The 24,887-nt window shown below is 40.2% G+C and overlaps 1 protein-coding gene across 1 annotated transcript in view; it reads left to right on the top strand.

Annotated features, from left to right (window-relative positions):
* Positions 1-24,887, top strand: part of sspo (SCO-spondin) — a 267,780-nt gene that overhangs the window by 177,062 nt on the left and 65,831 nt on the right. The window contains exons 63-85 of the mRNA XM_057823943.1: positions 3,935-4,064; positions 5,604-5,729; positions 5,991-6,082; positions 6,188-6,364; positions 11,308-11,478; positions 12,782-13,037; positions 13,103-13,149; positions 13,286-13,456; positions 15,403-15,537; positions 15,613-15,749; positions 15,834-15,928; positions 16,007-16,056; positions 16,245-16,415; positions 18,325-18,495; positions 18,572-18,651; positions 18,733-18,902; positions 19,003-19,049; positions 21,832-22,032; positions 22,120-22,290; positions 22,379-22,579; positions 22,675-22,765; positions 22,867-23,087; positions 23,220-23,372. Coding sequence (XP_057679926.1) covers positions 3,935-4,064; positions 5,604-5,729; positions 5,991-6,082; positions 6,188-6,364; positions 11,308-11,478; positions 12,782-13,037; positions 13,103-13,149; positions 13,286-13,456; positions 15,403-15,537; positions 15,613-15,749; positions 15,834-15,928; positions 16,007-16,056; positions 16,245-16,415; positions 18,325-18,495; positions 18,572-18,651; positions 18,733-18,902; positions 19,003-19,049; positions 21,832-22,032; positions 22,120-22,290; positions 22,379-22,579; positions 22,675-22,765; positions 22,867-23,087; positions 23,220-23,372 — 3,264 coding nt within the window. The remainder of the gene's footprint in view (positions 1-3,934; positions 4,065-5,603; positions 5,730-5,990; positions 6,083-6,187; positions 6,365-11,307; positions 11,479-12,781; positions 13,038-13,102; positions 13,150-13,285; positions 13,457-15,402; positions 15,538-15,612; positions 15,750-15,833; positions 15,929-16,006; positions 16,057-16,244; positions 16,416-18,324; positions 18,496-18,571; positions 18,652-18,732; positions 18,903-19,002; positions 19,050-21,831; positions 22,033-22,119; positions 22,291-22,378; positions 22,580-22,674; positions 22,766-22,866; positions 23,088-23,219; positions 23,373-24,887) is intronic.

Here is a 24,887-nt window from a genome sequence, read left to right as displayed (position 1 = left end):
TCAGTATACAGCATTTAAGCAGGGTGACCATATTTTGATTTCCAAAAAAAGAGAACACTTGGCCCGGCCTCGAGACACCTGAATTTTAGTCGAAGTTCACTCAAAGATGCCTATATCACTTTAATATATTTATTATGTACTTCCTCCGTCTGTATAGAAAAATTCAGTTTTGTAAAAAAAAAAAAAAAAAATGTATAGCCATTTAGTATATAACCAAAGACACAAATTCGAATTCTCAGAGATTACTCAACAGGCTTTATTATTCCTAAAAAAAAAAAAATCGAACAGTAAACACGCAAAAAAAAAGTTCAATAATGATTTAAAAAATAAGAATATAATGCAGACCCATGTAAATGTAGTCCAGTCAATACACACACACAGTAGGCTATGTGCCAACCAAATATTTTTTATAAATTACTATCGCGACAATTGTCGTTGATAAATTGTTATTCCCACCTAATTGTTATTCTCATTCAAGGTTCTAGAATGCACGCAAACAATACCTGAAGTAAAATGACAAACAATTCAACTAGCATGTATCCAAGCAGCAGTTCAAAACTACATTTCCCATTATGTCTAGCGCGGCTTAGCTCATTGACAGCTACCCTATTGGCGAGCACCATTAGCCAAGGCAAAATCAAACATTGTTATAAAAGTTGACAATGATCGGCAGTGCAGCAATGCGACACCAAACAGGATTTTACAGATCACACCAGTACAAAGCTCCAACATTAGTCAAGTTGCCGAAAACTAAGTTTCGCAAGTGTACATACCGATAGCCTGTGAGCTCCTGTCGTGACGAAGGTTTGTTTGTGAATGAGACTTGAAAGTTGAGGCCATAATAAAGCCAGTCTGTGACTGCGCACACATGCGCACATTTGTATCCAAAGTAGAATAATTATTTAGTATTTAGTATTTTCAACTTAATTACTCTTATGAGTACATGAGCATTTGATTACTGTAATTTCCCGAATATAACGCGCACTTTTTTTCCCCCAAATCAACTTGTAAAATCAGGGTGCGCATTATAAACGGGTACATGGATGGAGACAGATATATATAAATATATATATATATATATATATCTATATATAAACCGATTTTTTTTATTGACACGGCCACGTTGTGTTGAAGAAACGTATGCGGCGACCCGTTGCCGACCATTACGGTACGTGACGTCACCATTTTGTTTCGGTAATACTTCACTCTAACCAGCCGGATGATTTCGTCTGTGTTAAATTCAGCTTTTTTCACTCTTCATAAAGCACAGAATTTAGTTTCTTGAACTCATTTGAGTCAACGTTTATTGCAGCTCCGCAACTCGGACCATAACAAATGTAAGCACACAGACTTTCTGTGTCCGTCAACTATATCTGTCCCTCGGGAAACTCAAACCCAAATAACAATAGTTCCTATTGTTACTGTCGTGTTGACAGCGATGTGCCCTCACGGATTTCCGACTTACATTCTCACTTTCATTTTACCGTATCAATCCATGGAAGAAACATTTATTCATCATGATGAAACGAGCAAGTTATACAGCAGCCTTTAAAAGAAAAGTCACATCTGTTTTGTTTTCTCCTAGATTCTGGTAAGTTGGAGAAGTTGTCAAATCATATTACTACCGTAAATATTGTCAGTTTATGGTAATGTTTTGAACTACCAATGTGTTATGCTTGTGCTGTTTCACCAGTCAGTAAAATGACATTTCTGTAACTGTACACGAGTTCTGTATTCTTGTATTCTTCTATTTATTGGTGCTAAAATTAGGGTGCGCGTTATAAACGGGTACAATAATTTTCCCTAGATTTTACAAGTAAATTTGGGGTGCGCATTATACACGCGTGCGCCTTATATTCGGGAAATTACGGTATATACGCATTGATTACAAGAAAAGTCGTAACAACTGGGCAGGCTCTCTGGGAACACGTCACGGGCAGCACAATACCGTAGTATTCTGTGCAAAGGGTCAGTTAATTTCATCACACACTAATTGGTCCTGTGAAAATTAACGAAAACCGGACATTTTCATGAATTCATAAAACCCCACCAGACACCCCGGACAGGATGTGAAAAGTGGACGTGTCCAGGCAAAAGAGGACGTTTGGTCACCCTAATTTAAGGCCTTGTCACAGTACCGTCAGCCCACTGTGAAGAGCGGTCCACGGCTAGCGCAAAACAGGAGGAGCCATGTAGCCTGACGTAAACGCTGTCAGGAATTGAAAATCGCTAGTGTGTTTATTTTTCATCGTTGCACAAAAAAACAGAGACTTTATAATAGCCATGTAAAGAGTTTATGAGTTTCGGTGAGAAGGTGAATAGTTTTTGTTGTTGTTCGTTAACTCCATTTCCCACAAAAGCACATTGAGGTACCATTAAGCTTAGCAAGGAGAGGTATTAGAGAGTCATATTTCGAGTGTCCCAGAGCTCGCGTAAACTTTAAAAAAGCGCATTAAACAGGGTTTCGGCGGTCGTGATTCACGTATATCCGTCCGAAACACTGATAGCACAGATATAGGTACACCTGCTTCCTGTTGACTCATCCATTTAGCGCACAGGTGTCAAACTGATTCCAGAAAGGGTCAAGTGGATGCTGGATTTTGTTCCAACCGATAACGCGCAGAGAGTTTAACCAATGAACTTTCTGCTGAAACAAGCAGCACCTGACAAAGTTTAACTGATTACACATGTAAAAGATCTAATTGGTGAAAAGGTGTCCTCTTCATTGGTTGGAAAGCAAACCTGCACCCACTTGGGTCTTTCTGGAATCGGTTTGACACCTGTGATTTAGAGCCTGCTAACATACTGTATTTCCACCTGGTACTGGAGCTGCACTGCTGCAGACAGGGACAGGCTTCAAGGCAGCACAGAGGATCACTGGCTGTCCTCTCCCCACCCTGATGGACATCTACTCCTCCCGGCATCTCAGTAGAGCTCTAAACATCCTCAAGGACAGTTCACATCCTGGTTTCCAGCTGTTTGAACTGCTTCCCTCTGGGAGATGCTATAGGTGTTTAAAAGCAAGAACAGACAGAGGAACAATTTCTTTGCTAAAGCCATCTCCACCCGAAACTGCCATATGTAACACCACATCACCCAATGTCCAATAATCATTTAAATGCAATATTCTATGTGCAATACATACTTACGTGCAATATTAACAAGCAATATTCCATGCCTTCCCTGTCAAGTTGCTGCTTCTTCACCTCAATTATTTGCACTGCTTGAACATAGGACTATCTCATGCACATTTATATTAGATTTTATAATTTTATACTTGCAAGTCACTTTTGAGATTTTAACTTATCCTGCACAATTTAATTGCACAACTGTGTAATGACAATAAAGGGCTATTCTATTCTATTCTATTCTATTCTATTCTATTCTATTCTATTCTATTCTATTCTGTGTGGTGTGGCAGTGAAAATAGAACAAGTCTCTTTTTCGGGTCCTGCCCCTCGGCAAAAATTCACTCAAGACTTTCCGCTCCGTCACTTTCGCCGAGAAGTCGCCTCCCACTTAACAATGAATGAGTTGCCGCTGAACCCTTCACACAAGACTGCCGCTAGTTAGCCTTTAACATAATTTTTCTTAAACTGTCATTTCATCAGTTTATTTTCAACCACTTTTACTCATTACGGCTAGAGTTACTGTGTGTGTGTGTGTGTGAGAGTGACATTAGATTCATTTTGGTCTCAATGTTTTTCAAAGCATTATCGAAACAGTTGAGTAATATGAAAGGTAAAAAGCAATATTAGATTGAATGTTGTCGTCTGATTTATGGCAGAGGCATTTTAGCATTAGGCAGAAATTAGCAACTTTCTGTAGGGGAAATTCAGAACATCCACTCCAGCCTCAATGTCAGTATTTCTCTTGACATGAAATCATTACTGAAACACAGATCTAGGTATTTAATAATTTTCTTTCCCCCCAGGATGCCGCTGTCCCAAAGGAATGTACCTACAGGGAGGACAATGTGTGATAGCAGGCCAATGTTTCTGTCACTGGAATGGCCAAAAACTGCAGCCAGGACAGTCGATCAGCAAGGACCATTGTACTACATGGTGATATTCCATTTTGTTTGATCTATTCCTGGCCATTTGGCAAATGGCTTTATAAAAACAGCAATAACCTTAAAAGTAAAGTACACCGAGGGAATGTGAAATGTTAATGTATTAGTGAAGTCAACTGAAAGATTCACTGCTGTTAGAGTTGTATTTTGCAGTAACATTACAAAATGAAAGGTGCGAGGTGTATTTTCTACAAAACATTTTTTTCTACCGCTACCAACTAATTATTACTATTTTATCAATTTCAACTCTTCACCTGACCTCATTAGAGGTGCAATTGAATGAATGTTGCCAGAAGTGATTACGCACAGTTATATCAAAATTTAAAAGGTACCACGGATAGAAGGACAAGTAATTCTTTAAAGATGAATGTTAGTATGACTTCAAGTAATTTGATGTTTTCGTTTTAATAAAATTTGTAAAATTAGTTTAACTAGTGAGTCGCCATTGCTGTTGACAATGCAATGCACTCTGGGCGGTGACGTCACTGGGCGGGGCTGCCGAGCTACCACAGTGTCACTCTTTAGCTACATAAACATGGTGTCGGTTCTGGCCTTCCAATTTGAACCCGAGCGGAAAAGTGATGAGCAGGACAGCACTGTCGATGTTTCACAAAACAAGCAGGAAAAGCAATTAAATGAAGGTCTTCAGTAGCATTTCAACCCCCCTTTCCCGTGTGACAGACGAGCACGTAGACCACAGGACTATACTTCCGTGTGACTCCAGAGTCATAATTTTTCTTCTAAAACAATCGCAAACCTGTCTGTGGGGTAAAATCTAAAAGGGATACGCAACTGAAAAGAAAGTGCAGCTGGCTTGACCAAGGAATTATAAAACCTGGCTCTCTTCAGACAGTAAGCCGACAACTATAACAGGGATTGCGTAAAAGGGTTTATTGAACACACAATAAACACGCGATCGTGAAAAGGAGAGACACATAAAGAGTCCATGACAGCAGGTCAGGATCAATAAAAATAAAAAAATGAGGGAAAACTGCAGTGAGAGGCAGACAAACAAACAAACAAAAAAAAAAAACAAGGTAATGATGCAAATTGCAACAAAGGGGGACACAAACTGTCAAACGGCAGCAAGACAATATCTTGGCTAGCCGCCGAGGATCGGTTTAAAGACACTGCTGATGAGCTGGAATCGGATGCAGGAATGCCGTTGGGAACTCATCCCACAGCTCTGTAACAAAACAGTCTGACCAGCAGCAGAATGTGACAAAATCATGCCAGTCGTCATACTAGCTTCGCTTGCTAGCTAGCACAGATATTCTCCCAGTCCAGCCCAACCGTGTCATCACCCCCACTGTGCATTACGCACGTAAAACATGGCGCCCTCCGTAGGTCAAAACATGTCCTAAATTTTATAGATTTTTAAATCAATGGCAATATTTTATGTGTTCCTAATAACATTTTATAGCAAAGGAGAACACCGTGGCATATTAGAGCCAACAAGTCTTTAGTCCGAGGGTCCCTTTAAAAATATTCAGGATTTTGCCATTCACTAGTTCATCTGTGTTTCCAAAAGTGTGTGTCAGGATGGACAAGTCACATGTAACTCCTCCAGCTGTGCAACCAGCTGTCAATGGTCAGCGTGGTCATCATGGTCACCGTGTGACGTCACCTGTGGGCTCGGGATGCAACAACGTTACAGGTGAACAGCTGACTACTACCTCTGAAATTGTTTGTCTTTCTCCAAATAAATACAATGTGTTTCACTGTGGATTGTCATCAATTGTCATCCAATTTTAACATGATTTTAAGCATCTACTGATTTTGTGCAAGTCATGTAAACACAGCATTAGGAAAAACAGCATTTATTTAGAATGGAAAAGACCAAGCAACTTTTGTTCAATGCTGTTTTTGTGCAAAAAGCTCATTGTCAAGTTAAGAATGAAAACACTTGTTTTCTTAGGTCTCCAGTGAACCAGACAGGATCTCTCCGAGGACGTCTCTGTCCTGGAGATTCCTCTGAAGTCCAACAGTGCTCCATCTCCTGCCACACGGGTAAACATTGCCATACACCCACAGAGAGCAGTGACATTTCACTCTAACCTCTGAATTACTGTTCCGTGAGTAGAATATTGACTTTTTTCCACCTTTTTGATGCAGAACAACCAGATGGGATTTGGAGTAAATGGACCAGCTGGTCAGAATGCAGTAAGACTTGTTTCCATCACGTGGATGATGTAGGAATCAGACAACGTTTCCGAAGTTGCAACCACACCCAGTCTAGCTGTGAGGGGGATGGGACGGAGCAAGAGCCGTGCAACATTGTCCATTGTGCAGGTATGAGTGGCATCCATCCCTTTTGTTCAATCCAATATAAGTACAAGACAACCAGGGCTGAAACTAACGATTATTTTTTTTAAATAATCGATTTATTGGGCGATTAATTAAATGATTAATCGGATAAATGCGACATTTTTTTTTCAATTACATTCACAATATAACTTCAAGTTGTTTTAGGCATGTTGTAAGTAACAATGAAGAAAAAATGCATGATGATTTCCACCCCCAAAAAAATATTTTATTACAGCTTCCTGACTTAACTGTACTGTAGTGTACAACTGTATTGTTTTATGTACATAAAACTTGTTTTTAATAAAGGTTCTGAGTATAAAACACAAAAAGAATTTCTAATTACACAAATCAGACAAAAGTCCTGTTCATTCAAATAAAAACCACCATCACACCCCTCCTGAAAAAACCTGGCCTTAACCCCGACAACCTGGACAATTTCAGACCCATTTCCAATCTCCCACTTCTCTCAAAAATTCTGGAACGATCCGTCATAACCCAACTTCAGCACCATCTCCACTCCTCCCATATGTTTGAAACATTTCAATCTGGATTCCGTGCACACCATAGTACTGAAACAGCTCTCATTAAAGTAACCAATGATCTTCTCCTTGCCACTGACTCTGGTTCCATCTCCATCCTCCTCCTCCTCGACCTTTCTGCCGCATTTGACACCATTGACCACAACATCCTCCTTCACCGTCTTCAGTCAATAGGGATATCTGGCACTGCACTCCTCTGGTTCACCTTTTATCTCTCCGATTGTCACCACTTCGTCTCCATCAATAACCATAAATCCCACACCTTTCCAGTCACCCATGGTGTCCCCCAAGGTTCGGTCCTCGGCCCCCTCCTCTTCATAATCTATATGCTTCCCCTCGGTCAAATCATTCGCCACCATGGACTCAATTTCCACTGATATTCAGACGACACTCAACTGTACATTTCAGCTAAATCCATTACCCGTGTCATTCTCTCTAAAATCTCAAACTGCCTGTCTGACATAAAAACCTGGATGGACAATAACTTTCTCAAACTCAACAGTAACAAAACAGAACTTCTCATCACCGGACCCAAAGCTCTCCTCCCCTCTGTACAGAACCTCACTCTCCTCATTGATGGTCACCCTGTCACCCCCTCCACCTCCGTACGCAATCTTGGCATCATAATGGACTCAACACTGTCATACCAATCACACATCAGCCACCTCACTGAAATCTCCTTCTTTCATCTCCACAACATCGCCAGCATCCGTCCCTCCTTCTCCCAAGCCACAGCTGAAATACTCATTCACGCCTTCATCACATCCAGACTCGACAACTGCAATAGCCTCCTCTATGGTCTTCCATCTTCTCATCTCCAAAAGCTGCAATACGTCCAGAATTCTGCCGCCCGCCTCCTCACCCACACCGCTCCAGAGAGCACATCACCCCCATCCTCCAACAGCTTCACTGGCTTCCAGTCTCATACCGGATTCAATACAAACTCCTCCTCCTCACCTACAAGTCCCTACATAACCTGGCCCCTTCCTACCTCACTGACCTTCTACAACAGCACTGTCCCTCCCGCCGCCTACGTTCTGCCAACTCCAATCTCCTCAAACCCATCACTCGCACTAAGCTCCGAACCTTGGGGGACCGAGCCTTCGCCGCCATCAGGAACTCGAACTCATTACAAAACTTCAAACCACTCCTAAACACCCACCTGTTCAAACTAGCTTTTCCCACCTCTTAATTCTGTCTATGTGTTATGTTATGTGAAGCATCTTTGAGTGTCCAAAAAAGCGCTATACAAGTTTGAGGTATTATTATTATTATAAAAAAAGTGCTGCTGATTGACATTTTTTCTTGTGGGCAAAGCATTGATATAATTCAAGTCAATGACATTTATTTTCTTTAAACAAACTAAACAGCAAAATCCAATACAGAGGAAGAAGACTGTAATGAATCCGCTTTCTTTATCAAACAGTTGTTCATAAATACAATCCAAATCCCATATCAAAGCTCTTGTATGGCAATTTACAGTTTGAGTTTGTATTTAAACTAAAGGAGCCTTTCGGTTGATATATGAATGGGTTTATGTGTGTGGTTTCTTTATATAAAGAAATGGGACAACTTTACTATCTAACAATAACTCAACTGCAAATATGCTTCTCCAAAACACAATTCAAACAGACCATTAAGACACAAATTATTATAATCGCTAACTATCTTAGCGCTCAGTGCTAAGTAGTAACGTCTTATTAACAAAGAACACAAACAATACAATTGGCTTCATTTACTCTCCTCTGACGGACGCACACTGGATCTAAGAACACAATAGACAATCTAACTCTAAACACTCCGTAATATTATTGATTTAACAACCCAACAGCAGCAGCAGTTGCAGCAGTGAACTCTCTCTCACTTGCTCTAATCACTCCCATAGCAAAAATTAGCTGCTCATCTGTTGCTTAATCTCGTCTCGTGAGATGAATTTGAACATCTCAAATTGATCTCATTCTCTGCTTATTTGTTTCTCAGTTTGTGCTCCTAAGGGCACCCTTAAGAGCAAGGAGTGAGTCAAAATGAGCAAAGACATCATTGAGACAAAGGAGATTGATTTGAGAAAACCAGATTTGAGCAATATTTGAGAAGTAACAGAAATTTTCATAATTAGAAATGGTGTTATACTTTTATAGCTACTTTCAACCTTTTAGGTACTCAGAGCGCTTTGACACTACTGGTATATCCTCATCTACTTACTGGTGACGTAGCACCAGAGCAACATGGGGTTCAGAGAGTTGCTCAAGGATACTTAGACGAGTTCATCAGGTTGGCGATTCCTCTGGTTTGAGGAACGACTTCTCTACCATTGAGCCACACACAGGCTTGAATACATTGAACTCGATGTACAGCAATGGAAAGGAACTTCAGAAAGAGCGTGTAGCAGCGATGAAGCAAATTTATTTTCCTTCATTTAATATGTGGCGGAAAACACAGACAAGACTGAAAAGGCAGTTTCTGCTCTTTCACTCCTCTTTAAAATAAACTGCTGTATTTTAAGCCAAAAGAACTGTTGTGTTTGATACAACAATATGTCTATATGCTGCCATAGCAGATTCATGGCACACTAAGCCTCCAAACTATTTTTAATTTGTCCGTTTTACCCTGAAAACCCTTATTTACAGACATTGCGCAACAGCTTTTGTTTCAACCTAGCCATAAAAATAAGGTAAGTAATTATATTTACTATTCAAAATGTCTGTGATTTTTAGCTTCGAATCATTAATTGATGTCTAATCGTTCGTTAAAAAAAAAAAAAACTTTAAAAAAATGATTCACTCGCATATTTTAAACTTTTAAACAAATTACGTCACAATGAAAAATTTGGCGTCTGTAAAAAAGTCACCGATATCTACCTCATACCTATCACTTAATCGTATATATATATATATTTTTTTTACTGTTGCATTTTCCCCAAGATGTTAGATGATAAATAATGGATCCAAACAAAGAAAAACTGAAAAAAATAACATTTAAAAGGGTAAATATATGAAAAAGAAAATCTAAACTACTCCTTGTTGTCTGCGATTTCTGCATCACGACCCTTGTTATATCACCATGTTTCACCCATAAAATCCCCCAAAAATCCGGCTGTGGCCATTCACAGCTGTGTCTTGACACTCGGTGATACATGCTTTTTGGATCGAAACAAGGTAAGTACGCGATAATATCTCGTTAAAATCGTGGCGTCTTTAAATCTGCTCTCGCCTCCAGTTAGGGTTTTGCTGTTTAATTTTTTTTTTTTTTTTTTTTTAAATTTGCCCTCCTGTTCAAAATTTTTCTTCCCCCAGAAAATTTCAATTTTAAGCTTTTCGATAATGTATCACACATGCATATAGGACAATTTTGAAATTTGGCCAAATTGGGGGTCTCAATGCGGAACAAAGCGGAGTGTTTTCCGCTATATACCTCAAATTTCTTTCAAATCACGGACATGTTGGCTGTGAGCCAATTGTTTTAGTGAGATGGCGTTAGCCAGCATGTTGCTTCTCGGCGTGTTTTAATTACATCATCACAAGAGGACTAAGGTTCTTCATATTACTCGGTGGTAAACTTTCAGTCTTCAAGACCGAAAACCGATAATGCATTTTTAGCTATTTTCGGCCAATAGTTCTTGGCGCCGAATTTTCGGTCACATCTCACATTTTTTCTCAGATTTTGGCATGAGATGAATTAAGATGCGATTGGACATGTCAGAGGAGACACTCCTCTTTTCTTACAATGAAAGAATTTTGAGAACCCAAAATGAGCAATTAAAGACTGGAAGGAGATCAAATTGAGAAATATTTGTAACTGGCACAATATAGGGTTGCTTGGCGAGATCAGGAAAAGAGGCAGCTTTGAGGCAAGTTTAAGAAATAAAATACATTGCTCATACATATCTTTTAGTGAGACTGACTGAGGTAATGAGTCCAAGTAAGGAGATCAAACTCAGACACATTTGAGAACAACACTAGATATCATAGTTGTCTCTTGTTGAGATCTTAATAGGATACAGCTGTGAGACATTATTGAGAAATTGTGCCAGTAGAAATACTTCTCAAGACCCTCTCATGTTATGCTCACTGTGAGACTGACTTCTTACTAGACAAATTTGAGAAAACTGAGAAAACCACTCTGGTCTTGATTGTTTTTGATTCACTTCTCAGAGATCTAAACGAGACATGAACAAGATCTCATTTTCAATTTTGCTTTGCAATGGGCTTGTGTGCGCACGGCCTCGCATTACACACAAACAAGGACCCAAATGGGACTGCTCGTAGCTGCTGATAAAAATCGATTATCAAATTAGTTGGCAACTAATTTATTAATTGATCTAATTGATAAGTTGTCTTTAAGGCTCCAACAACTAAACGGTTACCGTGTTCTATTGTTCTATAATTCTAGTGGATGGTGGCTGGTCTGCATGGTCTCCGTGGTCTCTCTGCTCAGCCGAATGTGACTCTGGTGTCCAAACACGAGAGAGAATCTGCACTTCTCCCCAACCACAACATGGGGGCAAAAGCTGTCCCGGCCCCCACATTCAGACAGCAGACTGTAATGCACATCCCTGTTCAGGTAATGCAGTGATTCTCAATTATTTTCTGTTGGCCCCCCTAGGAAGACGTAAACATTTCGCGCCCCCCCCCAACCTCTTTGCCGCCACTGTAAATAGTATCATTTGTCTATTATTAATATTATGAGGACACCTCTGCATAACATTGTGTCATTTTTAATATTAAATAAAAATAATATACATCAACTCGTGAGGAATAAGTGGCATGGAAAATGGATGGATGGATGGAACTTACAATAAAGTATAACTTGATTAACATTGTTTTGTTTGTATCAGAAAAGACAAAGTGCATCACTTTGCCTGAATTGAAAAAAAAAAAAGTCCAATCCAAACTTTAAAAATGCACTTAAGGTACATATTTGACAATTTAATACTGAAAAATTAAAATTATATAAAATCAATAAATAATCATAAATTCCAATTTATTAGCAACTTAACTCATGAGAACAATATGTAACACCATTTGACCAAAAAAAATTAATAGAACAAAAACAAGAGTGTCATTGGACAGAGGGACAGTTTTTATTTTTTGCTTTTTTGCACCTAGCAACTTGGTATTCCACCTTATTTGATGACAAAGTGGGACGATTGTTGGCAATATTCGGCACGTCTTTGCTAAAAATAAAAAAAAAAAAAAAGAAAGAAAAAAAAGAAAAAATCAACCGACTTATCAATGTGATTGGGGTGTAATGTTTTTAAGTGACGTCAGGGGCGGATGGTAATCTGTAGCTTCTGGAGGATCACAGAACAGCCGGTGCCGAAATTCGGGTCGGGTCGGGTCGGGCCCAAATTGTTAATTGGGTTCGGCCACAAGATCTAACCTCTAAGAGATAGGACATAACATAACAATGGCTGAAGCGGAGAAAGAGGGAGCGAGAAAGATTATTGATGCACCTAAGACATTGAAAGCAGACATCTGGAGACATTTTGGCTTCTACGAGGTTGGTGGGAAACTTGACCAGAGTTATGCGGTGTGTAAAAAATGAAACATGAGAATAATAATACAAATGGGGAAACCAAATCCGTTGCATCACCGGAATTGCGCAGGGAAGATTTTTGAATGTACTTATATATTTCAAAATGCGCTGAATCGATTCGGCTTGTTGCCCGCATCAAATCGAATCGCCCATGCCCCGCATCAGGATGCATCGCTGCATCGATTATTGTTGACACCCCTAGCAATTACTTTATTCTAGTACTGCAAAAAAGTATATTCCCCGAGGTCACATGCGCCAACGAGTCTGTATGACTGCAAACATTTGAATAACACATTATGTACTGTACCACATTCTCGTTTGCTTACAGGTATATGTCCTGAAGGTATGATGTACATGACAGCAGCTGAATGTGAGACACATGGAGGTGCATGCCCACGTGTTTGTTTGGATATGACCTCTACTGAGGTTCAGTGTGCCACTGCCTGTTACGACGGCTGCTACTGCGCCCTGGGCTTCTACTTGCTGAATGGCAGCTGTGTGTCTTTGTCCCAGTGCCCATGTTACTATCAGGGAAAGCAATACTCAGCTGGGGCAACCCTTCCTGTAGATGCATGCAACAACTGGTATTCTCCAAACTCTGTAGCTGCTAAATGTAATACTGTTTTGACTGATTGTGTGTCTTTAACAGCACATGCATTAATGGAGAAATGTCATGTGGAACGACTTCATGTCCTGGTGAGTACTGAGTAGGTTGATTGATTGTACAATTGATGGCTGCACAAGTATACAAACAAGACGCAGCTGCTCTAGTAGTGATTTAGTCGTTCCACTAGTGAGTTGTTTTACTCGTGTTTTACTGCATGTTTCTTAGTGGACTGCGGTTGGAGCAGCTGGACTCAGTGGAGTGCCTGTAGCCGAACTTGTGATGTTGGTGTGAGAAGGCGTTACCGCTCAGGAACCAATCCCCCACCAGAATTCGGAGGGCGACCGTGCGCAGGCGCCAGAGTTGGTGTGGACACTTGCAGCATTGAGCCTTGTTTTGGTAAGGACATACTTGCTCAAAGTGTTTATATTTTTTGGTGGTTCTTGTTCAATACCTGCGTGCATTTATGTACTTTAGCTCACTCTTCCCCCTTCACTCTTCATATGTTATCACAAATAACACAATGTTATCACAAATAACACCATGCTATACAGAAAGAAAAACACAATGTTGTTCCTGGCTTGTAATCATTTTGTGTTGCTTGGGTCCAAACAAAATGAAAAAGTACCTATAATAAGGTAAAATGTCTTGCTAAAATAAGAGGCTATATTCAACATTTCTGATTTTATGTCCTAGTTATGCAGAAAGTATTTGTTAAATGGCATTTCTTCTTGTTTCAGGTCAAACTATGTCTATAAAATTTGTAAGTAGGAAAATGTGCATACTGTATATATGCAGGGTGGGGCAGAGCAACGTGCTTATTTAAATTTGGCGCCTTGAAGCGATGCTTGCTCTGAGAATGGTATGGATGGACTTAATATATTGAAATGTCTGCGGAATGCACGTTGCGTTGCGACGATTGAGCAACCGCTTGAAAAAAAATGCCTCAACAGCGAAAGTGCGTTCCAACTTTGTCCACTCCATGATGCTCACATGGGTTCCTGAAAACTAAACACAAAATAAATGACGCATGTTAACTCATTCACTCCCAGCCATTTTCACCAGAGTAAGGCCCTTTGCTTCCAGCCGTTTTTCTGGATTTTGACTAATTTTGCAAGGCCCACAGAAAATTGTGTTCTATTGCTATATAAACATGGAACCCACCAAAAGAAAGATTACTCTCTTCTTTCGGCAGAAAAAAAAGTAAGTTTATATCTTTTTCCATACTTTAGAAATCAGCATTAAAAATAGCTTAGTTTGAGCAATTTTCCAATTTCTGATGAAAAAACGGAGAAAATGAGCTTTTTGTAAACGCATACATTTCAAACATAACTTTGACTATTTTTTGCATTAGTTACATCCCAAACATCTGAATAATGTTTTCCTTTTACAAAATATCATAACAAACAAGACAAATAGAGCTTTTGAAAGCAAATAAACAATTTAACTGAGAGATGACGCCTGTTGTCGCCGAGATGACGGCGTTGTCGCCGCGTCTGCCGTGTAAACTTTTCCCTCATCGTTGTCTGTCTCACAAAGATGGATTATTTTTTTAATCTCTGCGGGGTCTACTTGGCGAGCCCGCTGCACAGTGGTCTCGGTCGTTTTGCTCCGTCGTCCAGCGCCTGGCATTCCAGGCGTCCTCTCGGTTGTTTTGTTTGGTCGTCTGCCGCCTGGCATACTGCCCCCAGCGCTCCGACCGTGCTGCCCGGCCTTTCATTGCCTTGGAATCGGGTTGCGGGTCTTTACAAAATGCGCTTCTGCCCTCCAGTGGCAAGTTCTATTGCTTCAAAATGGGTTTTAATGGGTTAAAGTGGAGCCTTGTTTTTTTTTTTTTCTTAGATAGATCGCAAGCTATAGATTCTTCTTGCAAAAAAAAAAAAAAAAAAAACGCAAAAGATGTATAAATACGTTTTTGGGACAGTGAAGCATTTAAAAATAGAACATATTTATACGTTTCTGGGAGCAAATGAGTTAAGAACCAAACTTTAAAACCCACCCTCGCAAATTAATCCATCCCTACCAGCCTCAGAGCAACCATCGCTTCAGGGCGGCAAATTTAAATAAGCAAGTTGCTCTGCCCCACCCTGTGTATACATTTATATAGTAAAAGCATTAGAAAGTACAGCAGCAAAGAAAAGTGGAAAATAGAATTTCAAAGTCGTGACCACAAACCGAAACGTTTTAAGAAACAAAAGTGTTTTTGTATGTCAATGCGACGAAACAAACTAGGAAATATCACTTAGAACAAAACAACAATATGGGAACAAAATATGCGTTACATTGTGACAATCTATAGCCATCAACAGCATTAAAGTAGTTAATCCAGCTGTAATATGTAATAGGTGTAAGAGAACCATGGAGCGAGTGGTCCGAATGCTCAGTGACGTGTGGAGGCGGGTACAGAACCAGAACAAGTGGGCCTATTCGAGTCCATGGCACAGCACAACAGTTCAGCGCCTGTAATCTGCAGCCATGTGGTACAAAACACACATATGCAAATATACTTTTCAACAAAAAATGATTCTGATTCACTATTACTTTTACTATTTCAGGTGATGGAAGAACGTGTCCACCAGGGCAAAAATGGAAGCAGTGTGTAAGAGGAGCAGTATCATGTTCAGACCTTACGATGGGCCTCAGTCGGAACTGCACGCCAGGTTGCCAGTGTCCAACTGGAACTCTCCAACAGGTCAGTATCACGGAAATATGGAAATCCAACAACAATACAAATTACATGACCACAAAGTACATTTATTTAATTGTCTGTATCCAGGATGGCGAATGTATCCATGAGTCAGATTGTCACTGTGATGTTGATGGAAAGCGTTTCAAACCAGGAGACAATGTTTCTTTTGACTGCAAAAATTGGCAAGTAAATACAATGTGGTAGTGTTGACTTATACCTGAGCTGCACTTATTTCTGTTACTTTTACTCTCATTTTTCAGTACATGTGAAGCAGGAAGACTTGTAAACTGTTCTGAAGCAAGATGCGATGGTACAAAATATATTGAGCTCAAAACATGTTTCGTTAAATATTATCTCATCTGGTTATTTAGTTAGTGGCAGCTAGTATTACAATTTTTATATTTATATTGGTTATATATATATATATATTTTTTATTTTTTTTCTTGCTTGAATTGATCTTTTTCTTCCTTTTTTTAACCTGCATAAACATACTATAGCTGATGGCCAGTGGTCCCCGTGGACACCTTGGGGTCAATGTTCAGTGTCATGCGGGGCAGGTCTGCAGTCCCGGTATCGATTCTGCTCAAGCCCTCAGCGCTCTGGCAATGAATTGCCATGTCAAGGGCCTAACCGTGAGGACCAAGTTTGTGTCAACACCCCATGTGATCGTGAGTTATTGCTGTCTTATACGTCACTCATTACTCTTAAAATTTATTTGGAAGTGCACTGTATCTGTCTCGTTTTCTGTCTTAAAGTGTCTGTGACACCATAAAAAAATCTTAAATACCATTTTTATGTGAATTAAAATCATTTTTGAGATGATTCAACTATATACAACAATTTGGCAAAGTGCAGATGACGAGAAATGAGTGTTTCAATCTGCCGTTTAGCCAATTCTGTAATTATGGCGCTCTGGCACCGCCATCTGGGTGGTGACGTCGGCAGAGTAACGATTTCAGCTAATGTAGAATTCAGCCCAGTGGACGAGGAAGATTCAGAAAGAGGAAAATGTGATAGAGCACAGCAAAATGTCATCAATGTTTTTATCTCTCTACTCCAATATCTTTTAAAGGAAATTCTTTTACCTAAGTATTTTTCCCAATTGTTAAATAAATTGTATGGCCATGACAAATAAGAGTCTTGTGCTAAATTGAATATGAAATATTAAAAATGCATTTATTCAGTACGACAGAGCTAAATATCTGCATAATGGTAAAAACTGCCAACTTTTTAAACCTCCCAGGCGGTATTTTATGCCACCAGTGTTAGTCTGGCTTTTGTCATTTCCCTGCCCCGACTTCGGAGACAGAGAAAAATAGTGTAAACAAAAGAGGAGGCGTGAGAGCTAGGCGACATGCCAACCCAAACCGAACGGCTCTTCCAAGCATTTTGTAAACGAAAAATCACACAAAACTACCCCAACTCATGTCACACATGGCCTCCTGGGTGGTTGTCTTCCCCGATCGGCCTGCTCCCTGCGGCGAGCAAGTTTCGGCTCATCGTTCTGCTGCGGCACCGGCAGGCAGGCAGTGCTTGTCAACTGGGAAGCAGAGGGGAATAAAAGCCGAAAATGGCGCATTCCCGGTGGATAAACTGGCAGACGTCAGAGCACGTGGCTGCCCGAGCCCAAGCCGAGTATAGCGCTCTCTAGGCGGGCACGTGAAGAGGGCTGAGGGGGCTGGAAGTCTGGACACAATCGAGAACCGGAGACAAGAGCGGGGGGCTCTCCGGGCCCAAGCCGAGGACAGCGCTCTATAGGCGGGCATGCCTTTATCGGCCGGCAACCATGGTGTCTCACAAGCTGCCGGTCGTCGGCTGAGTGGCCTTCTCGGTGGACAGGGAGCATTATCACCCACAAAATGCCAGCAACCTCCTTATTAAAACGTTTGCCATGATCCCAGTATTTGACATAACATAAAACACTTAGCTTTCCTCACTTTGTCATCCGTCCAATGGTCTCTAGATTGTCGGACTTATTTTTCCCATTCTTTGCGGTGAACAAGATCTTTTTGAAATCCAAAAAGCCTCACAACATTCCCCCTGGTGTAGCAACAAAAGCCTGCAGCACATTGGGCTAGCGTGACGCAAAAAATAAACAAATTAATCCGCAAAATCAGCTGGATCCATAGTCCTTCTGCATACTGTAGTAATGGCTGTATTGTGAAAATGATTAGTCTGCTGACGTCACAGTCACATTCTTCCTCAATCCAGACTCAGCCGGAAGTCACTCATTTTCATGGCACGGAATTCAAAAAGTTTAATAAATATATGGATCGCTTCCACACACATTCAAACAGTCCATTTCATTCTGTAGCATAAAATATCACGTGTAAAATAAAATAAACATGTTTTTTTTTGTGTCACAGGCACTGTAAATTATCATGAGATTAACTGACTAGCCAATGAACAAAAATACAAATTAATACAGTCATACTAATAAAAAAATTGTCAACTCTTCTACTGTGTTATGTGTGGAAAAATGGGATTGACACTTTGGTGCTCAGAGTTACCACCTGCAGCCCTCAAGTTATTTCAGTGTCATATCATTTTATTGTGATGTTGTCGGTTTCCTTCAAGGTGACGGAGGTTGGGGTCCTTGGAATAATTGGACACAGTGTACTAAGTCATGTGGCGGTGGTGTACAGAGCCGAAGGAGAGACTGTGATAGTCCACCCCCAGAGGGTGAGGGAAATTACTGTGAGGGTCTTGGAACTGAGGTCAAAACCTGTAATACTGCTCACTGCCCAGGTAGCCTTGTGTGTTTTATATCCATCCATTTTAGCGACATTTCTCAACACGACAAAAAAACATGGTGTGATTTCAGTGGCACCATGTTCTAAGGTCCCAGGCACAGCATTCAGTAGTTGTGGACCATCCTGCCCACGCTCCTGTGATGACTTGGCAGTATGTAACATTCGGAAAATGTCAAAACACATGAATATATTATGGGAATTTCAAAGAGTTTTTTTTTTTTCCTGTTCACAGCACTGTGAGTGGCTGTGCGAGCCAGGCTGCTACTGTACAGAGGGAAAGGTTTTGTCAGCTAATGGAACAATCTGTTTAGAGCACGAAGAGTGCCCCTGCCTTGATCTAAGTACTGGTCGCCGGCTGGAGCCTGGAGACGTCACCGTGGCTCCTGATGGCTGTAACAACTGGTTGGAAGGATTCACACACACACACACACACACATGCAGAGCGGTGAAAATATGAAGTAAAATAACTTTATGAATGTTGGTATCTCACAATTTTTTTCAGTACCTGCGAGGGAGGGAAGCTCAATTGCTCCCAAAACCCCTGCCCAGGTGAGTCAACAGATTCAGCAAGTCTGTATTGAACAAAAAATAAATCACTTTTAAACAGGGGCGTAGGTTTGCATAAGGACAGTTGGGACATAACCAGTGTTGTTAATCTTACTTTAAAAAAGTAATTAATTACAGTTACAAATTACTTTTCCCAAAATTAATTGCGTTAGTAAAAAAAAAAAAAGCAGGTCACACAATGCGAAGTTTAGAGGGTTTTTGGGACAATTGGCCCTAGCCCAATTCTTTACCCTAAACTTAACTAGACACAGGGGTATTGCGGATATTGCGATAACTAGATAGTATCCTTTGCTATGTGTGGAAGTCATTTAATGTTCTGAATCAACCGTTAAAGTTGTTAAAATTGCTCCCGTTATTGCATTAGTTCCCTTCTGTCTACTTTCGACATGTGTAAGTTTTAAAACTGTTTCATCATTTAAAGATAGATTTAAGTCAAGATTTTGCCGATTTAGGAGCATTGTAGATAAAAGGTTACTTAGGTTTGCTAGGAAGGTTCTCTACAACAGAGCTTTCCTAAGAGGTCTACTGCTTTAAGATGGCGGCTGTTTACTGACGCATCTAGTTGCTAATGCCACTGTGTCTGTCAATTGCATCTAGTTCTACAATATATAATTTCTACTGTAGCATTATGTGGGCGTAGTTTGTAGGCTATCGGCTACAGTCAGGTATTATTGGAGCCACCTAGCATCGCGTTTGCAACGGCGTCCCCACTCCTGCTCTGCTCTCTCGTCTCCGTGAGTCCGTCTCTCTCAGAATTTTCTCGCATCAACCAACATAGTAACGCAGAGTAACGCACGCCTTTCCCGCCTCAGTAACGGTAACGGCGTTGCCAACATGAGAAAAGTAATTAATTAGATTACCCACAACTGAAAAAAAAATAACGCAGTTAGTGACGCCGTTATTAACGACACTGGACATAACATTACCAACTTTTCAGGATGCTCAAATTACCCCACCAACTTTTTAGTAACTTTATTTGCATTTTATAATGACTTCAAAACAAAATCAGACGTTTCTCATTTTCAACATCATAGCCACAACTGGATTCATTACTTCATTACTATTCCTTCACAAAGCCGCTGGAAATGTCGTTCAATCCATCTGCAGGCGACTGGGAAATCAGGATTTTACAACACTGTGCGCTGGCCCTCAGGGGAAACACATTCTTCCTTAAGGCAAAACACTACCGCTTTTGTCCACCTGCGTCGCTAAAATTGACCCAAACCTAAAAGTTACCCAGTTATGTAGATCAGTCAGATTGTCTTTCCATGTGTTGTAAGGACATAATTGACCCTATTATTATTAAGTAAATTATTATCATTATGATCACTCACATTTGCCCCTTTTCACTTGCTGAATGTGCCAGTCCATTTTTTTTTCCTGAAACGCACATTTGATTGGCTGATGACTTGATCCCCTCCACCACACACACAGGCACTCACAGCACTGACTGAAATACAACATTTGTAGATGAGTGATATTAGAAGTTATTTTTTTTGCCAGCAGCACTGTAATGTAAAAAGATGTCAATGTTGTAGAGGTGAGGAACACGCCACTAACGTTGCTACTGAAAGTCCAACCTGCATCAGAGTTAGCATAACATTAAACTGTGTGAATTTGCTAAGCTGCAAATGTCGAGAAGGAAGCTGCTTGGAGAGAAGTGACCTCCTTTATGTTTTTTCTAACGTTAATTCAACTGTGAGAAATGTAGTGAAGCGAGGTTTACGTCCTTCTCCCCAATTTTCATATTATTTGTGTGCTATTAAAGCAGCCCAAAGGAGCTTTCATTTTTTGGGCTGTGCGGGTTAAGCTGTTATACCGTCCCTACCAATGGAGAGACCAAACCTACGCCCTTGCTTCTATGTTATATAACTTATTGGCTGCCATTGATGGTGAAAGACCGTCAATGGCAGTTAAGAATACTGTATTTTTTGGACTATAAACTGCAGTTTTTTTCATAGTTTGGCTAGGGATGCGACTGATACTCTGGAGTGACTTGTGTATGAAATTATTAACACATTATTTTATCATTTCATGTTATTTTGGTATTTTGGAGTGACACTGATGGTTTGGTGAACTTGTTAGCATGTTCTTTATGCTATCTTTATCTGAATAACTCTTAATAGCGATGCTATGTTAACATACCGGCCACGTTTGCATTTTGTTGTTCATGCATCATGTAACATTATCATACTGTACACTTTTTCAGCATGTTGTTCTCTATTGTATTTTTATTTGAAATTGCGTTTCAAGATGACATGTTTTTCTTTCCTCTTCGTTGAGCATTTTATGGGTGGTGCGACTTATACCCAGGTGCAACTTATTGTCCAAAAAATACTGTAGATGCGAATCTTGAAGTTGCGAAGTCTTCAAATTATGTATGTGTCAGATGCAAAAACAGTCATCATCTAATGATGTTTTTAAAAAAATAATTTTCACATAGTTGTGCTAAGTACATTTGCCTAGCGATAGGTAGCTAGCTATAATTCCTAAAATTTGTTTGCAGTAGCATGTAATAACTAGAACATTGTTTTCTTTTTTTCATTTACACATGTAAACATAAAAAAGAAAAGTTTTGCCCAGTATATTACAATGTGTCCAACATGCCTTTGTCATATTGAACCATATCGCTATACACTTCAAACAGCAATACCCACCCCTAATATTAAAGCCATATTCAAGTCTTGTCCAAATATTTTTGTATCTGTAATAGTGTAAATGGTAATCTTACGTCCTCCATATTTATTACATCTTCTCTTTCCAGTGTCAGGTGGCTGGTGTGAGTGGTCTCTATGGACTCCATGCTCCAGGACCTGTGGGGCGGAGTCAGTATCCCGTTACAGGAGCTGTGGCTGTCCTGAACCCAAAGCTGGAGGGGCGCCATGTTCCGGAGAACAGGAAATACACAATGGAGTTGGCGCTCAAATCCAGAGTCAACCATGTCCTGTCATCACCTTTTGTCCAGGCAGGATGTGAAACTTTCTTTGTGCTAAACGACTCGTATGTGTGTGTGTTTCTCTCTTATTCGCAACGCATTTTCCAATCATTTTAGTGCATGGTTCTTGGAGTTCTTGGTCAGCCTGGTCTGCGTGTGATGGTTGTGCTGGATCGTCCAGTCGGACTAGAGAGTGCAACCAACCTCCTGCTAGATATGGTGGGCTGCCCTGCCAAGGAGAGCGGATACAAAGCCGTGGTTGCCATGACAACAACACTGTGTGCTCAGGTCATTTTAGCAATTTCTTTACATGTAATTTGTGGAACCATGCAGGAAAACACAAGTTTGTGCTGTACACTATTGTATCTGTTGGTAGACTGTGGTGGAGGCCAGGAAGAATGGCCTTGTGGCAAACCCTGCCCTCGTTCCTGTTCTGATCTCCATGGCGACACAGAGTGCTTAGACTCCCCAGGATGCAACAAGACATGCGGTTGCGCGGGTGATATGGTCCTGCAGGATGGCGTGTGTGTATCTCGGGAGGAGTGTCTTTGCAAATATGAAAACAGCTCTACTGCTGGTTAGTGAACTATTTTTTTCTTAAATTTTGAAAATAAAATTAATTTTAGTGGTATTTCTGAGTCATTTTTCTCTTTTATATCTCCACTGCTTTAGACTCCAGAAATGCATCATGGGTGTGGCCTGGCGAGATTGAGTGGCAGTTCGCAAGTCATGGAGAGGAAATCATTTCTGACTGCAAAAATTGGTCCGACTCATTTTAAATAAATTGAATTAAATGTGCATCATTGTTTGTCACTCCATTCATATGGACAACTGATATTTCTTGATGTCTTTTATTCTTCTCAGTTCCTGCCAAGCTGGTGTTTTGCACTGTCACCCACTCCCCGGCTGCTATGTTGACGGTGGCTGGGGCCAGTGGGGAGCTTGGTCTTCATGCTCAGCTTCCTGTGGAGGAGGAGTTCACTTCAGGAAACGTCTGTGTGATAATCCTTCTCCTCAGAGTGGAGGAAGAGGTTGCCTGGGAATTGCTGATCAGCAGAAAGACTGCAACACACATCGGTGCACAGGTAGTCATGTTTACACCATGTTCAAGTTTTGTTCATATGATACACTAGTAGGTGGGAATAGCTAGTTTAGCTAATTAAGTGCTTCTCTTTTTCAAAAACATTGATGAGAATACATAATGTTCCTGCTTCTAGATTCTGTGGGCCCTTGGCTACCCTGGTCTCAGTGGTCAGTGTGCTCAGTCAGTTGCGGTGGCGGGCAGCAGTCTCGATTTCGGAAGTGCAACTCATCGGCCTGCAGTGGCATCAGTCGGCAGAGCAAGACTTGTAATACAGAGGTCTGCCTTGGTGAGTCACGGGACACTTAAAGAGAACTGTTAGCAGTATATTTTAAAAGCTTTATCGATCGATACTCTGAATTTATGTACAGTGGTACCTCTATTTATATAAGTCTCTACATACAGACATTTCAAGTTAAGACATGCCTCAAGTGGAATAATATTGCCTCGTTTCGAAACCGTTTCGGGAAAAAAAAAAAAAAAAATCAGGATAGCTGGTACTCGCAGCTCCCAGAGTTTACTGAACGTAACAATCTTATAGCTGCTCTGCCATTGGCTATTGCCTGGCATTCCTGGCATCCAGTTGTCTGAGAAGGACCTCTACTGTATGCGCATGTGTGTATCCCAGGGTCCTCTTCATTCGCCCCTTGTGTTCCGACTGCCCTACAACATGAGTGTATTAACTTTTATTTTTCACTCTATTCTTATTTTTTACATTATGCACAACTCTGATTTTATATTTATTGTGCAATATTGTGTCTAAGAGTAAAATGGATTTGTTAGCTATTTTGATGCATGTTTATATATTGTAAAAGATTTAGGTCTGAATTTTGAGGAGCTTCGAAAGGATTAGGGCAGGGGTCAGCAACCTGTGGCTCTAGAACTGCATGTGGCTCATAGCGCTGCCCTAGTTGCTCCCTGGAGGTTTTTCAAAAATGTTTGAAGCCGGTAAAAGATGGGGGAGGGAAATACGTATTTTTGTTTAATATGGTTTCTGTAGGAGGACAAACATGACAAATATTATTCTAATTCATGAATATTATAATGAAGTTAAACTTGAGGCAGCATAATAAAACAGAGTAGTCACGTGGTGCGTCATTCTCAATAGGATGCAGTGCAAGGAAAATAAACATTTATCGTATTTTCCACATTATACGGCGCATTGGAGTATAAGGCGCATCTTTAATAAATGGCCCATTTCACGTACAGTAAAACATACATACTTAGAATATGTATGTATATATAATATATATATGTGTGTGTGTGTATGTACCGTAAAACCGTAAAGCTGCATGGAAAATGAATGAATGAATATATGTATTGTATTGGCCCGAATATAAGCCGGCCCTGATTATGAGACGACCCCCTCTTTTTCAAGACTCAAGTTTGAAAAAAGACTTTTTGAACACCAAATTAATTTTTATACAGAAAATAATTACGGTACATCCGAAACAAATGATTATAACAATATATTTGAAAGAAAAAGCATGTTATTTTGCCTCATTCAAATCTTAATATCTGAACATTTAAATATATAAACTAAAGTGCAATCACATTCGTAAATGGATGGCTTCTGGTTTTTGAAATGTAAATAAACCAATCTATTGTGATAAAACAACAAAATTACAATAACTACATTAACCATCAAAGTGAAGTCTAACTGTAACTCTAGTCTTGAAACAAATCTGAATAAGGAAAAACATTGCAATAAAATAAAATAATGCAAACTGGTTAAACTTGGGAGTAGCTGAGATTTGCCATGACAGAAAATCGCTTCAATGATATCTGGCGCTATCTAGCGTCG

The sequence above is a fragment of the Corythoichthys intestinalis genome, chromosome 20 (genome assembly GCF_030265065.1).
Source record: "Corythoichthys intestinalis isolate RoL2023-P3 chromosome 20, ASM3026506v1, whole genome shotgun sequence".
NCBI lineage: Eukaryota > Metazoa > Chordata > Actinopteri > Syngnathiformes > Syngnathidae > Corythoichthys > Corythoichthys intestinalis.
The sequence above is the reverse complement of the archived record's forward strand: the minus strand, read 5'-3'. Positions and strand labels throughout refer to the sequence as shown.